This window comes from Akebia trifoliata, chromosome 11 (assembly GCF_017979445.1).
Source record: "Akebia trifoliata isolate Shusen 1 chromosome 11, ASM1797944v1, whole genome shotgun sequence".
NCBI lineage: Eukaryota > Viridiplantae > Streptophyta > Magnoliopsida > Ranunculales > Lardizabalaceae > Akebia > Akebia trifoliata.
The window spans coordinates 5,023,474-5,038,339 of NC_141385.1; the positions used below are offsets into that span (position 1 = coordinate 5,023,474).

Genomic DNA, 14,866 nt, shown 5'->3' on the forward strand with positions numbered 1-14,866 from the left:
ACTAAATCGAGTCAGCAGATTTATATGATAATGATAATTAATTATACTTAAGAAAAACAATAATGATTACGTTTATGATGGGATGCAATTATTGTAAATTATATAGAAAATAATAATTAATTCTAATAATAGTATTATTAAAAAGAGAAAAATAAGATGATGGAGGAAGAAAAAGAGGAACAAAAGCACTTCGTAGGACCCATGGCATGTCTCCTCATAGGTCCATGATGTGATCTTCATCTTTCTCCATTGCAGTCCGATTCCTTCACCTCCATCTTCATTTTTTCCCCTTCCCTAACCAAAAACAAAAAAAGCAAAACAAAACACAATTGTCATCTGTGGCGGTGATATGTCGATCGATGGAGCAAAAGACTCTGCAGAAGGATCATCAAGATCAGCCAGTGATCAGCCACAACCGGCTCCACTAAGCCGCTACGAATCACAGAAGCGTAGAGACTGGAACACTTTTGGGCAGTACTTGAAGAATCAAAGGCCACCTGTTCCACTATCACAGTGCAATTGTACTCATATACTTGAATTCCTTCGATACCTCGATCAGTTTGGTAAAACTAAGGTTCACATACAAGGTTGTGTCTTCTTCGGGCAACCCGAGCCACCCGGACCATGTACATGCCCACTTAGACAAGCTTGGGGTAGTCTCGATGCACTCATCGGCCGCCTCCGAGCTGCCTATGAGGAGAACGGTGGATCATCTGAGACTAACCCTTTTGGGAGTGGTGCGATTCGTGTTTATTTGCGTGAAGTGAGGGAGTGTCAAGCTAAGGCAAGAGGGATCCCATATAAGAAGAAGAAGAAGAAGAGAAATCTGAACATGGCCGACGAAGGCTCAAAGTCTGCGATGCAGTCCTCTTGATTCGATGGATTAATCTTCAAGGAAATGGTAATTTTGTTATGGAATTCTTAGATGGGTACCATTTAGAAGATATATTTTATGGCCTAAAATACTTAGTTTTAATATTAGATTATAAGATGAGAAATAATGGGATACATGTGAAACTTAAGAGACTATATATATGGTGTGTAATTTGATTTTGTACTTAATTATACCTTGAATCTGATCCCTTCAGTAAATATAAAGAACCTTACAAACTAAATCTATGCACTATTGGATCTCATGCTTTTCGTATACTAAAACCCTAATCACAACCCCAAACCCCTAGTTTGCATTGTTGCTTTAACGTCTGTTAATCAGAGACAAATTGTACTGAATACAACTTTACCTTAACATCTTTATATCCCCCAATATTACAAGCAATGATCACAGTGGGAAGAACACGCACACATGCACACACACACACACACACACACACACACACACACTCTCTTTCTGACTCTGTCTCTCTCATATCATGCAAAACCACAGCTATGTGGTTGCCAAATTTAATATTTCTCATTTAAATGTTTACTTTTCCATTGCTTTGGCTCTTTTGGGATTCTGCACGATTTTGTGCCCCCCATGGATGACATGTGAGATATGTTCATATACTTTGCATCTTATATGTGTATATTGACGTGGAAAATAAATACTAAATGTCCTTCATGCTTTTTATATAGATTTTCCAGTACAAAAACCTAGTAATCATTCTCATAAACAAACAAAATCATCATTGAAGATTTTGTGAAGTGGGTGCACCAAAGAGTTATTTAATGGGTTTGTTTTGATTAAGTTTAAAATAACATTTTGTTCAATTATTTTTTGGAGTATTCTCTTATTTGCTTTTCATATTTTACTAATTACTCTACTTAGGATTGTTTGAATAATGAGTTCATAAATGGATGAGAAAGTTCTAGGGTTTGTACTAATTTTTTTTTTGTATCTTTCTGAGGGCCATTTTGTCATTTCATATTTGTTTATTGTCTATTTTGCTTACATGAGGTAATATTTTAAAGCAGTAGAAGTTATTGTACTCTCCTACATTGCTTTTGTTCAACAGTTAATAGCATGTATCAGAAACTATGGAGCTCAGACATCCTCTTTGGTTGAGTGAGTTGCAGATTTTCCCTTGAAAACCCTTCATAGAACCTTAATTCATTAATTTTCGTTTTTATCTTTCCCCCTCAAACTCTTTTTGTGCTTGTAGGCTTCATCTTGCTATGGTTTCCTATCTTGTTGTCGGGTCTTCCTTGGATCAATATTCCTGTTCTCTTCCCCTCCCCCCCCAAAGCTTGAACGCTGTGTATTGTGCTGTTTAGTAAACATTTGGGGTTTATTTATTGTTACATTAACTTTCCTATCTTGTGAGGAGAAGGATTTTCTTTCCTTTTTGGTTGATAAAGAGAGGAAATATTTTCTGATTTTGAATCAGCCATGCTTATCTTGATAGAGAGCTACAGTGACTCGATTGATTTACATATATTCCTTTCTGGTTGTTTGCTCCATGTAGAGGGAAATATTTTAAATTTTTTTTTCATTTTGAATGAGGCTTGATTGAGAGAAGATTCTTGAGTGATCTTTTGAGAGTGGTGATGTGCCAGTCGGAAATTCACTTGATGACATGGCATGGGAGTGGGATTTTGATGAAGAAATGTTTAGTTTGGGCCCTATCATGTCCATGATCATGTGAAGAAATGTCAGCCACTTATTAAGAAGAAGAAACAAATTGAACTTAGGAATATATCAAAATGGTAATCCAGCTCCATCTCTATGTGTTTAATTCGATCATGAAATACACATTTGGATGAAACTTTGATCATCACAGTAAATTATGGAATTAATGATGTTGACAACATAGGAAAGATGTGGATGAGTTAGGTATTGATGTCCAGCAACATTAATGGAACAGCATGTAGAGTCAATGAAGATTTTTTCTTGTTTTGTCAACTTGATGCTGGAGGATATTGGGGTAGAAATGGGCTTGCACTCAACTACGTCAATCCAATTTCAAGAGTATATTTTGTTTGACTCAGAAATAATAAACCATCGGATTTAGTGAGGCCTTCACACCCAATAAGTAATGTAGTGGGTTCAAGTATTTTTGTGGGAAATTCTGCAACAGCGAGTCATTGTTCCTGTGAGAATAATGTCATCTACATACACAACTAGAGGGAGAAACCACAAAGGGCTTTGGTAAGTTTACACACACTATGTCAAAAGGGAGGAAAAAAATAATGGCCTAAGTCCATTGAGAATTACCAAAATTGTCGATCATTTTGTTGAAACGACTGTCACTAAAAGCTATTCATTTTTATCGGAAGGGTAAATTGTGGAGAAAATAGTTTTGGTTTTATCTAGGTCCTCCAATTAGTACTAAAATTTAAATCAAAGAAATGATATACTTTCTATGTATATGTTTTTTTCTCAAATTTAATCTCTCCATGAATCTCGAGAAATAATTTCAAATTTATTCCCTTTTCTCTCTTTCCTTTTTAAGAATACCCTTCTAACTTTATCGCCTTTATTTCTTTCTTCCCACATTCTAATAGTATTCTTCAACTTTATTCTTTTTCCCCTTCTCCCTTGTGGTAAAGGTGGCATGGACGGGTAGAGCTTGAACTTCTATGTAGCCCAAATGACCACCTCAACCCGCTAGATTTTGTGATTTAGATTGGTTTTGAAAAAAAAAAAAATCCCAAGGATAAATTTTGTGTGTCAAATCTTGAGTTCGAAAATCGGCCACTAAATTCTCAGATTTAAAATTAAAATCCAACGGTAAAAAAAAAAAATCTCTTTTTTCAAATTTTTTTTTTTTGGGAGTTCATAAAAATTTATGATCTATGTACATGTGGTACTAGATTATGTTTTTGAGTGTCACATGGACATGTGGTCCATAGAGATAGGTGATCTTTTAGTCCATACAACCTCATTTCATATGTATATATTCAACGGACTTGAATCATCGAGAACATAAAAAAAATGATGATTATTGGCTGTCATTTTTTTTTCTAACGACGATTTTGGGCCATCATTATTTACTTTATCTTGTTAGAAAAAATGTTGTTAACCACCACAATAACAACACCACCTAAACAACCACTACCAGGGTGGCAATGGGCTAGGTTGGGTCGAGTCGTGTTCGTATCATGTTGAGGTAAGGTTATTATGAAAACTCAACAAACCCAAACCCCACTCATTTAATAATCGTGTCAAAAACTTAAACCCAAATCCAACCCATTTATAAATAGGTATACCTAACCCAACCCATATATAACCTATTTAATAACATTATAATCTTTATTGGAAAAAAATAAGTTTCATTTCCACTACCAAAAATGAAATATCAATATTAAAAATAAAGTCACACAACCGTAAACTAAGTACAATGGTGAAAAATAACTTTCTTTTGAATTTTTTTTTCAAGTTCGTATAATTTTGTCTTTTACAACCATATGGCATTAGATCATGTTTTTGGACGCCATAAGGTGATGTAATCAGAAAATTTTGTTTTTCAATATTATTATTCTTATTATTACTATTATTATTGGCTAAGCAAAGTGTATTTCATTATTAAATGAGACATAATAGCTGTACTTGGTAAGATCTTAAATCTTACTTAGGGTCATTTTGCCAATATTAGGACCCAAACACTACATACCTCTAGATTTTAATGAAAAAAATGGAGTAAAAAAAAAATATAAATATAAATAAATAACTTATTAAGAAAAGTGTATTTTTTCCCAAATTAAAGCTTAATCATTTATTAATTTAAAATATCTTAAAACACCATTTCTATTTGATATAAAAAAATATATTATAAAAAACTTATAGGAAATTCAAGAAAAAATGAGTAATTTAAAAAAAAATCTTAAATAATTGTTGATATATTTACATGAATGACAGAATAATAAAACGTGTCTAAATGGGTTAGGCAGGTTGACATCCAGAACCCAAATCCAACCCATTTAATAATCGTGCTAGACGGGTTGACACTATTATGATACAAACTCACTAACCTCGTGTCCCATTCACGGGTCATGTTGAGATTGCCACCCCTAACCACTACCCCCACCATCACACTACACCATCGTCACCGCCACTACAACACTACAACCATCACAACACATACCACCCACCATCACAACCACCAAGGAAAGGCTACCTTGGTCAAAACATAAGCTAAATGATAATTGGAATAGGATGCAAAATCATAAGAAGTTTTAAGAAAAATAAACATCATTCAGACAAAGCACAAATTTACTTGGTTCACAACTAAGGCTACATTTATAGGCGGTGACTGGATATAAAAGATGCTCATAACCTAGAGGTTGTTCCATGAATACCACCATGGTAAAACACTTATGATGAAAGCAATTTGATCAGGTTCCAGATGCTCTAGTTGTTGAACATGGTAGCAATGAAATCACAAGGCAGTTTGTTATGGTTTGACTGTAGGCTAAAGGTTTGGGTAAAATCAATACCTTCATTTTGAGTGTATCCATTCATAACCTAACGAGCCTTAAATGATCCATTGTTCCATATAGTAATAATTTTGTCTTGAAAAACCACTTACTACACATTACATTTGTATTAGAAGCTGTCCCACTTGATTTAGATTATTTTGAATTCCAAGTGGAGCCCCAAAAATCCTCGGGAGCCAACTTGGCTCTAAGATTTAGGAGAAAATCCTATATTATAGAGGTAGCTAGGTTCTTTTTTTTTTTTTGATCGGTTAGGTTCATTTTTAGTAGTGTTAAGAATTTTAGTATGAGTTTATAAATTAAGTTCTTCCTTTGAGAGGGGAGACCATTTATGGAATGAAGGGATTTTCTATAATTTGGGTTGAATGGTGATTCCCCGATGGATCAATCCATTCTCAACTCTTAATGCAAATTAATGAGGTACTAATTTCCTTGGGTTGGGTTTATGAGTTGATTGCATCACATTTTCGGGATGAGTTAGATCTCCATTATATCATAATGATCCTCAACAGGAGAGTCTGGCACGGCATCCTTTTATGCTGGGTGAAAACATATCATTATATATATATAGGTCTCGTTCGGCAATCGATATTAGGGAGCCAACGTGGGAGCCAAAATTTGTCATATATGAGTTAAAAGTTCAAGATTGGGATCATCCTTACAAAAAATCAGCTCATTTAGAAACTTCTCGTGCCATCAAAAGTGATTTGCAAGTTGAAGAATTATCAACTGTCAACTTTTACTATTAATTTATAAACCACTTTTGATAGGGTTAGAAATTTGAGAATGGGATTTTTTTTTTGTGAGGGGAGATTGTGAGGATATCTCCCCCCACAAAAAAATCAGCACAATTCAGAACTTATAACTCATATAGAATTTTTTTGGGCTCCCAACGTTGGCTCCCTAGGGGAATGCTAATGTCCAAGGGGAGTAGTTCCTATCTAGTGATTTTTCCTTGCAATACCCTGTAGTGATGTTAGACGATTAAAAGATAACCACGTCACATAGATGCTTTGGTAATCAATGCCAACATAATAAATGTAATTATTAAGGGCATAATAAATGCATTTATTATGTTAAAGATTAATATATCTTTGTCTTTTTCACTATAAGACAAAATGGGTAAGGGTATTATTGAAAAGTAAATGTCGTGGATTATGCTAACATCTCCTCGAGGTCTTGGATATTAGCATTCCTCACACACACACACACACACACACACACACACACACACACACACATATATATATAGGGAAGCATTCAGATCCCTTATAGAGAGCCAAACATTTTTTAAAATAGGAGTTAGAAGTTCAGAATGGGTTGATTTTTTGTGAGGATGATCTCTATGATGAAAAGATCATCCTCATCAAAAATCAGCTCATTCCAAAACTTCCAAACCTAATTCACAAGTTGAAGAATCGTGGACCGTCCACTTTTTGTAAATCACTTTTAGGTTAGAAGTTTCGGAATGTGCTGATTTTTGGTGAGGATGATCTTTACATCAAGGAGATCCTCCTCACCAAAAATCATACCATTCTGAAACTTCTAACCTGTACATTGAAAAAAATGTTTGGCTCTCTTGAGGGCCTCCGAACGCTTTCCTATATATACTTCCATATATATATATATATATGAGGAATCTTCTCTTCTATTTTTTTTTTCAATATCGACCCCCTTTATTTCTGAATGTTGTAATGTGAGATAGTGTTTAGGGCTTAGAGATGGGAGAAAGAGTTTGTGAGAAACGAGAGAAGGAACTATCTAACAAAGTGTGGGGGGAGGAGGTTTAACTATGATCATGGTAGCAAAGGTTTAATATTGAACTCTTAAGCACTCTAAAAACCCCAATAAACCTTGTCGATGTCTGGAATAGGAAAAAAAAAATTCAAAAAGGGTTCATAGATACCTTTGAACTTATGGGCATGATAGGAAATTATATAGGGTTTGTTCTTTATAGAAGTCAGCTCCAGCTCCAAAAGTTGGCTTATGGAAGAAGCAGAAGCCCAGAGCTTAAAAAGTCACATCCAGCAGAAACTTATTCATTACAAAAGCACGTAAGCCAAAAATTGATGTTCATTTGACAATTTTTTATTACTAGATTTTGATAAAATGTCCAGAATACCCTTAATGTTGATAATGTACCCAGAATGCACAGAAAATTAGTAGAATACCTTAATAAATATATAATTACACTATATATATAATAATAATAGTAAATTTATATTAAGAATTAAAAATAATTATTTTTAATTTAAATAAATTAATAAATTTTATAATTCTATCAAAATTTCGACAACACCTCCTCTTAAAAATGAACATATGATAAAGAAAATACATGCATAATACACAATCTATCATCCATCCACATAAAAATTAAAGATGTTTGGTAATAAAGTAGTGATGATGAATTATTTTTGATCTTGGTAATAAAGATGAAGGATATTTTGATAATTTCCTTTTATTTTTTTAAGGTAAAGTTTGGTTGAAAATTTGATTGAAGATAAATGATATTTTGAAAGTTGAAGGGTATTTTAGTAATTCTCTTTTATTTTTTAAGGTTAAGTTTAGTTGAAAATTTGATTAAAGATGAATGATATTTTGATAATTGGTAAAGATTAATGGTATTTTGGTAATTCTCTTTTATTTTTTAAGGTTAAGTTTGACTGAAAATTTGATTAAATATGAAGGGTATTTTAATAATTGGTAAAGATGAAGCTGTTTTAGTAATTCTCTTTTATTTTTTACGGTCAAGTTTGATTGAAAATTTGATTAAGATGAAGGGTATTTTGATAAATATAAAGGGTATTTTGGAAGATGAAGGATATTTTAGTAATCTTATTTCATTTTTCAAGGTTAAATTTGATTGAAAATTTAATTAAAGATGAAGGGTATTTTGATAACTACACTTGAGCCATTTTACGTTTTTAACTTCCTACAAAAGCCATTTGAAGAAGCCCCTCTTGGGCGACTTCTTTTAGGAGCCACTTTTAAACTTCAATTGAAATCCGTGAGAGTCAAAAAAGTTCAAACAAACATCATTTATCTAATTTTTTTGGCTTAAAAGCAGAAAACTGGCTCTTGAAGCCCAAAAGAACAAAGCCATAGTAACCTTAGCAAAATTAAAGTTTCTCATACAATGATATGTTGTCTTGAAGCTTGATAGGAGTATTTTTAATAGTGATGCAAACATCATATGATCGACATAACCCCATGACTTCATTCATCACATCTTCAGAGAGAGGGGAGTAGATCAAACTTTGGACTATTAAGTGTATTCCTAGTTCATCTTAACTTTTTTGGCTTCTAAAGTGATGGTGAGAGGAGGCATCAATAGATATCCATCAACATGGAATTTTTTTCTATTTCCAGAAGGGCTTAAATCTGGTTTTGCCACATGAGATAGTTAGTGGCTCCTAATTTCAGGAATATCATATACTAGTCATTGCAGAGAAAGACAACATAGATTTTGAGAGAGGGAGAGAGATAGGCAATGAAAAGAGAGAGAAATATGTCGTCCAGCTATTGTAGAAGTTGATGATTTATGCTAGAGCTCCACAAGTTTTGGACCTTAAAACTTTGATACCATAGTGAAGATTAAAGGAGGAGGGGGGGCTGTTCAGAATTATTCAAAAGAAGCTTCTCTTTGTCCCTCTTCTATATTTTGAAGGGAAAAATAAGCATGGTACATGAACAATAGTTGATCGATTAGCTTGATAATGTGGCCTTTCTATTATATTGTTGGCACATATGCCTTATTTTCGTAAGACATACCATTTATGACATCTGGTACTAGAGCAGTTCCACTTAATCCCTCTTTTATGGTTACATATGTTTCCAGCTAGAGAAAGGGAAAACTTTCTTTTGTTAGATGAATCAAATGTTTCATTTCATCTAGGAAAAGCTATTTCGTTCCCAACCTTTGTCATTTGATCCAACAATGTTCCATTATATGGGAACATATTTGATAAATATTGGTAACTCTCTAATAGAGTATTACACAGAAACATCCATTAGATAATGAACAATGAAATTTATTAGAGTATAGTAGGTTGAAATATAATGATGTGCATTGTGATGCACTGAATCAAACTTTTATGTTAGATAGATAAGATCAAATCTGAAGAAATTAGGATTAGGACTGATCTCCCATCGGTTAAGATTTGCACCATTTTCTATATAAACCCTCCTAGGGTGCCTATAATCATAATGTAAGAATGATCAAGTCAGATTATTTTTAAATGTAACCAATTATACGTTTCTTACTCCAAGGAACATTCAATTGTGAGAGGGTATTAGAGTATAGCAGGTTGAATTTAATAATGTGCATTGTGATGCATTGAATCATAGTTTTAGATTAGATAGATAAGATCAAATCTGAAGAAATTACAATTAGATTCGATCTCCCATCAGTTAGGATTTCCATCATTTTCTATATAAATCCTCTTAGGGTGTATTCAATTATAATCTAAGAATAATCAAATCAGATAATTTTAAAAGAAGGTAGAAGATGACTTTCATCTTGTCTTGTGTTTACAAGTATTTTGTACATTAATGGAAGTACAATCGCAAGGTCTGTGGTGGGAATATCCCTAAATGTAGACATGGCCAAGGCATGACCAGAGTGGAACTTCTTACTTGATATTTTGAGAAAGTTTAGGTTTTCTGCATATTTGGTGAAATTGATCTCTGAGTGCATTTCTAGTGATTAGTTCTTTACTTCAGTTAATGGAGCTGCTTGTGGTTATTTCAAAAGCTATCAGGGTTTGTGTCAAGGTGATCCATTATCATCTGCGCACTTCATTAATGTTCAAGAGGTTTTGAGTAGGGGTTTGAACAGACTTGTGGATCTTAGAAAGGTTATGGACTTTCTAGAATGGCTCCAAATCCTTGTCATCTCCGATTTGCCGATGATCTACTTATACTCCCTAGATCTTCAACAAATCCCTTCAGAACATTAAGGAATTTTTGCAAGCCTATGAGAAATCATCTGTGCAAAAGATAAATATATCCAAAATTAAATGCTATATGGAGAAGAATGCTGATTCAAAGAAAATTGAAATGGTCAAAGAAACGTGGATTTGCAAAGGGAGGCTTCCTACAAATTATCTAGGAATCTAATCATTTTCAACTCCCTTAAGGAAGGAAATGTGTGGAGATTTTTTAGGTGAAATCCTCAAAAAGAATGTAGGATGGAAATCAAAGCTTTACTTATAAGGGGTAGACTTACTCTTTTGTTAAAGACAACATCAAGATCGGAGAGAATTTGAGTTTTGTTTCTCCGAGGCAGTTGGGTTAAATCCATTTTGTTCTCTTTTGTTTATTACTTGGTAAAGACATATCTTTGTACGAAGGTTCCTAAAGTAGCACCTATATTTCTCGAGAAACCCACTCTGCCATCACCATATATCAAGCTTTTTGATCTCGAACCAACCTCAGATCATCCAAAGGAGGAGACAACCATGATACTATAGCCTATTTATAGTGCTGTCTAGAGTCTTTATAATGGAACATTTTTCACCTTTTAATGGAATCAGTATGATGCCGCAGCTTTGAAAACTTGATGGTGAGTTCGTTGTAACATGTAAGGTAAGATGTAGGGAAAATTTTAACATCTTTAAACAAATTTAAAATCAAAAATAAAAAACGAAGAAAAGAAGATAGGCTCAAGTGTGGGCCAAAAATGCCAACTTTTCTAGTCCAGAATGAAGATTTCCCTTAATCAAATGTGGACCCATAGGTTTGGAACAAAAATGAAAGCTAGGTGGCTCAAAATTGATGATTTCCATTGACTGAAAGTGAGTCCATAGGACAGACCATTTGGAAGCGTTACGCTCCATTGTTTCCATCAAGGTTTTTGGTTCTAAATATTTTGAGTTATTTTTTATTTTTTTGTTGCTCTGCAGACTGCAATTTCTAATGTACATTGTTAGTCCCATAGAGCATTTGTGACTTCCAAGGTTTAGTTAGACCAAGGAACTTGAGCTCTTTTATTTTTCCATATAATTTTACAAAGTTCCAAGATCATTGAACCAAGGGGAGCTTTTACTTTATTTTCAATTTCTTATGTAAGTTTCCTAGGCTTTGATTAGTTAGTTATTTTTGCTAGGCAAGCAAGGGTTAGTGGTCAGCGTGACAGCAGGTTCAACAGGTTTTAACACAGGTCATGGTATAAACTATAAACACTCCACCAACTTTTCTAACTTTGCTAAATTGACACCTTTACTGGGCTTAAGTGGTTGTTTAGACTTGGCTAGCAGAAATTGGGGGTTGGCATTTAATTAATTTTTGTACGGCCATATTAAGGGGTTTTTTTTTTGGTGCCATCTCACCCGGTACATGTACAATATTAAATTGCCACCTTTCGGTGGAAGGACATATAGAGTTTGAAGGCATGACCAGGGGAGCAAACCCAGTCAGCCTTACGAACTCAGCTAACCCCTTGTGGTTGTATCCCAAAGAAAAAGATCTATGGTTTTGTACACTACCATGTCAAGAGCGTCAATTTATCACGACTCATTTTCTTTTGAGTATGAATTTGCTTTTAACAGCAAATTCATACTCTCTTTTTTCCTTGAATCTTTGATTTTCTTTATAAATCCTTGCCTGTCTCTCTTCCACACAACAATTCTTCATCTTTTCTTATTGAGTAGTTCTAAACTGGCTTCCTTCGACACTGTGCTGATGTAGCAGTGTGCAAAAACCATAGATTTGTTTCCTTGAAATACAAGGAAAGAACTCTATGCTTCTCTGCCCACTGCCATGTCAGCACAGTGTCGAAGGAAGTCAGTTCAGCATTTTTCTTTCTTTTTTTGATAATCCTTCCGCTAATAGTTGGTATAGCAAGGCAATCTCATCTTTATGTATCTCATTCTCGTCCACCATCAATTATCTTGACAAAAACAATATTCTTGTGAGATTTTATGTGTGATAATATTTTGAAATTCAAATGATGTCTAGTTCTTTGTACAGGATCACATGAGAAGCAAAGTGATCGGAAGAAATTAAAAGGAAATGTGCTCTTGAAGATGTATGGTTCTGCTTCAATTTCTCCTTTTTTCCTCTTTGAAAATAGTTACGATCAAGGAACATATATTTAAGAAACTGTTATGTCATGCTCGTGTTAGTTATTGCCATTTTAAGTGCCTTTGCCTCCTTGTAATTCCTTACTCAACCCAATCTTCTTAAATGAATAGGAAGCAATACATAAATCCAATGCTTGTTTTATGTGAAAAGAAAGATATATTCCATGTGAACATATTTCATGACAAAGAAACCATTTTCTAGCATTGTGTACTTTAATGTAATAGTTCCGTATAGTGGTATTTCTTGGTCTAAGAAATAGGACTCATGTTAATGACCCTAGTAATTGGGATAAGGTGTATATTGTGATGATGAATGTTATTTCCTGATATGAGAATAACCATTATGATGCCATTTATTAATTTCCTTAATATATAGTAAAAATTGAAAGTTATTACTTAGTTATACCAGGTAGTTTATATGTAGGAAGATTAAAAACAATCATCATCATTGCATCCCTATCGCCAAAAATTGAAGTTGATTGATTGGTTCTTGTTCCTCTACTCAATTTTTCTATGGTCACATCTTTTGTCATTGCAAATGTGTTCATATCCAATTTCATCTCCTCAAAATCCACTCTTTTGGGGTTCCTCTCACTTTTTATAACTTAAAATTCCATTTTGTTGTACATGACTAAACCACCTCAATGATTTGGGATGAAAAATAATTCACACGTGTGTGTTTTTTTTTATCGGTAAGCTGGGCTTAAAGGGCCTCTCCCATTTTATATATCATTTCTTCCTTACATAGTTACAAGTGAGATCATCGAAGAGAATTTTCCCAAGTTCTTGAGGAATGAAAGAATCATCCTCTAATAGTAAAAATGCATATCCATATATAGGATCCAAGATGTGCTAGAAAATCGGTGGCCCTATTTGTTTCTCCAAGAGAACTCGAACACATGAATTAAATTGGTTTGCAAGTACTTGGATCTCCTTTACTTGGTCTGGATACTTCCAAGAACAAGTAATCTCATTTTTTATACTCTTCATTGCATAAAGAGAATCCGGGTTCAATAAAATCTGTCATAACTCCTTCCTCTTGGAAAATTTTAAAGCTTCTAAAATAGCTTGGAGTACGATAACAATGATGCCATTTGACTCTAAACAAGACCAGCTTGTAAATTGGAGTTTCTTATAAGAACCCCTTGCTCAAAAGTCAAAACCACCTCTATTGAAGCCAATGATCCGTCAGTATTTATTTTGATGCAATGGTCAAGTGGATTCTTCCAAAATACTGTGTAGCTTCTCGGTTGAAAGTAGGTACAATCACATTTCCATCTTTTGAATATTTCTGTTGTTAAACCGGAACCATGTTCTTCTACATGGGAATCATAAAATATTGATTTCAGAGCCGTGCCAATTTACATGAGCAAAGCTTTGACATTTCCACTTCTTAAAAGACTCTCCTATTTCTTTCCCTCCAAATATATAGAGTAAATTGTAGCAGCGAAACTCAAAGAAAACATATCATGCAATGTTTTGCTTGGAGACCTCATATCCATTACCACAAGGGATTCTTCCACAACCACACCAACTGCCACTCTATTAACTCCGAATTTTTCCCCCCAAATCCATATGGCTAAATGACATGTAAAAAATAAATGATCATTCGTTTCACAATCCTTTCTGCATAAAATACTTCTTGGAGTAAATTGAAAACCCCATTATGTAGATTTTCAATTGTAGCAAGCTTTCTTTGAAGGGCAAGCCAAGCAATAAACAGAAATCTTGGAATTCGCTTTGTACCCCAAAAATATATTTTTCCATGGCACTTTTGGATTTCCCACTCTTAGCACGTCGTAAGCAGATTTTGAAGTAAAGTTTCCAGATGTGCTCGATTTTCAAATAAGTCTATCCTCAATGTTTTCTTTGGAAAAGGTTGATCTTGCACAAGGTCAATAACCTCTTGAAGGTCATTTTCCATGGGTTCTAAATTTCATGGAAATTTGAAATGGAAAATGGATAGGGTGTAAAATATAAGATCGGGTGTTTGATTGCATTTGGGAAAAATCCTAGGAAAAAAACCAAAATATCAGGGGATGAAGACGTGTTGTTAATATTGGTTCTAATTATGTGTTGTTGAAACAATAGATTATAACCAATAGTATAATGTAAATAACACAAAGAAATTGAAAGAACTTATCAGTGACTGAGGCATGGAGAAGCCATTGTCCTTAAAACCAATTTCGCCCCTTAGGAATGAATCCTCAGTGTAGTTGGTCTTAGGCATCTGGTTTCCAAGATTTAACAGTCACTATCTGTTAACTATGCACTCGAAAATAGCAGGTCTATAATGAATTCGATCAGATCGAATTTTGTATAAGCAGCAAAATTGAGCATCAGAGAGAAAAAGAGAGATCAGAAAGTTCTGTGTGTATATCAAACTATTTTTATATAAGCAACAGGTC

At 33.9% G+C, this 14,866-nt stretch overlaps 1 protein-coding gene across 4 annotated transcripts; it reads left to right on the forward strand.

Annotated features, from left to right (window-relative positions):
- The first annotated feature begins 196 nt into the window (after positions 1–196).
- LOC147390511 (protein LIGHT-DEPENDENT SHORT HYPOCOTYLS 10-like) lies at positions 197–12,782 on the forward strand. 4 transcript variants are annotated; one of them, XR_015182650.1, is made up of 3 exons: positions 197–901; positions 1,956–2,005; positions 12,346–12,782. XR_015182650.1 is itself a non-coding variant. In XM_086457956.1 (2 exons), exon 1 carries the CDS (start codon positions 350–352, stop codon positions 872–874), a length of 525 nt encoding a protein of 174 aa, XP_086314082.1. In that variant the 5' UTR covers positions 198–349; the 3' UTR covers positions 875–901; positions 12,346–12,782. The 4 variants fall into 4 exon arrangements, 1 of the variants encoding a protein (XP_086314082.1); XR_015182651.1 differs by lacking the exon at positions 12,346–12,782 and adding an exon at positions 2,103–2,400 and having other exon boundaries at positions 1,915–2,005; XR_015182649.1 differs by lacking the exon at positions 12,346–12,782 and adding an exon at positions 2,103–2,400.
- Positions 12,783–14,866: the final 2,084 nt, after the last annotated feature.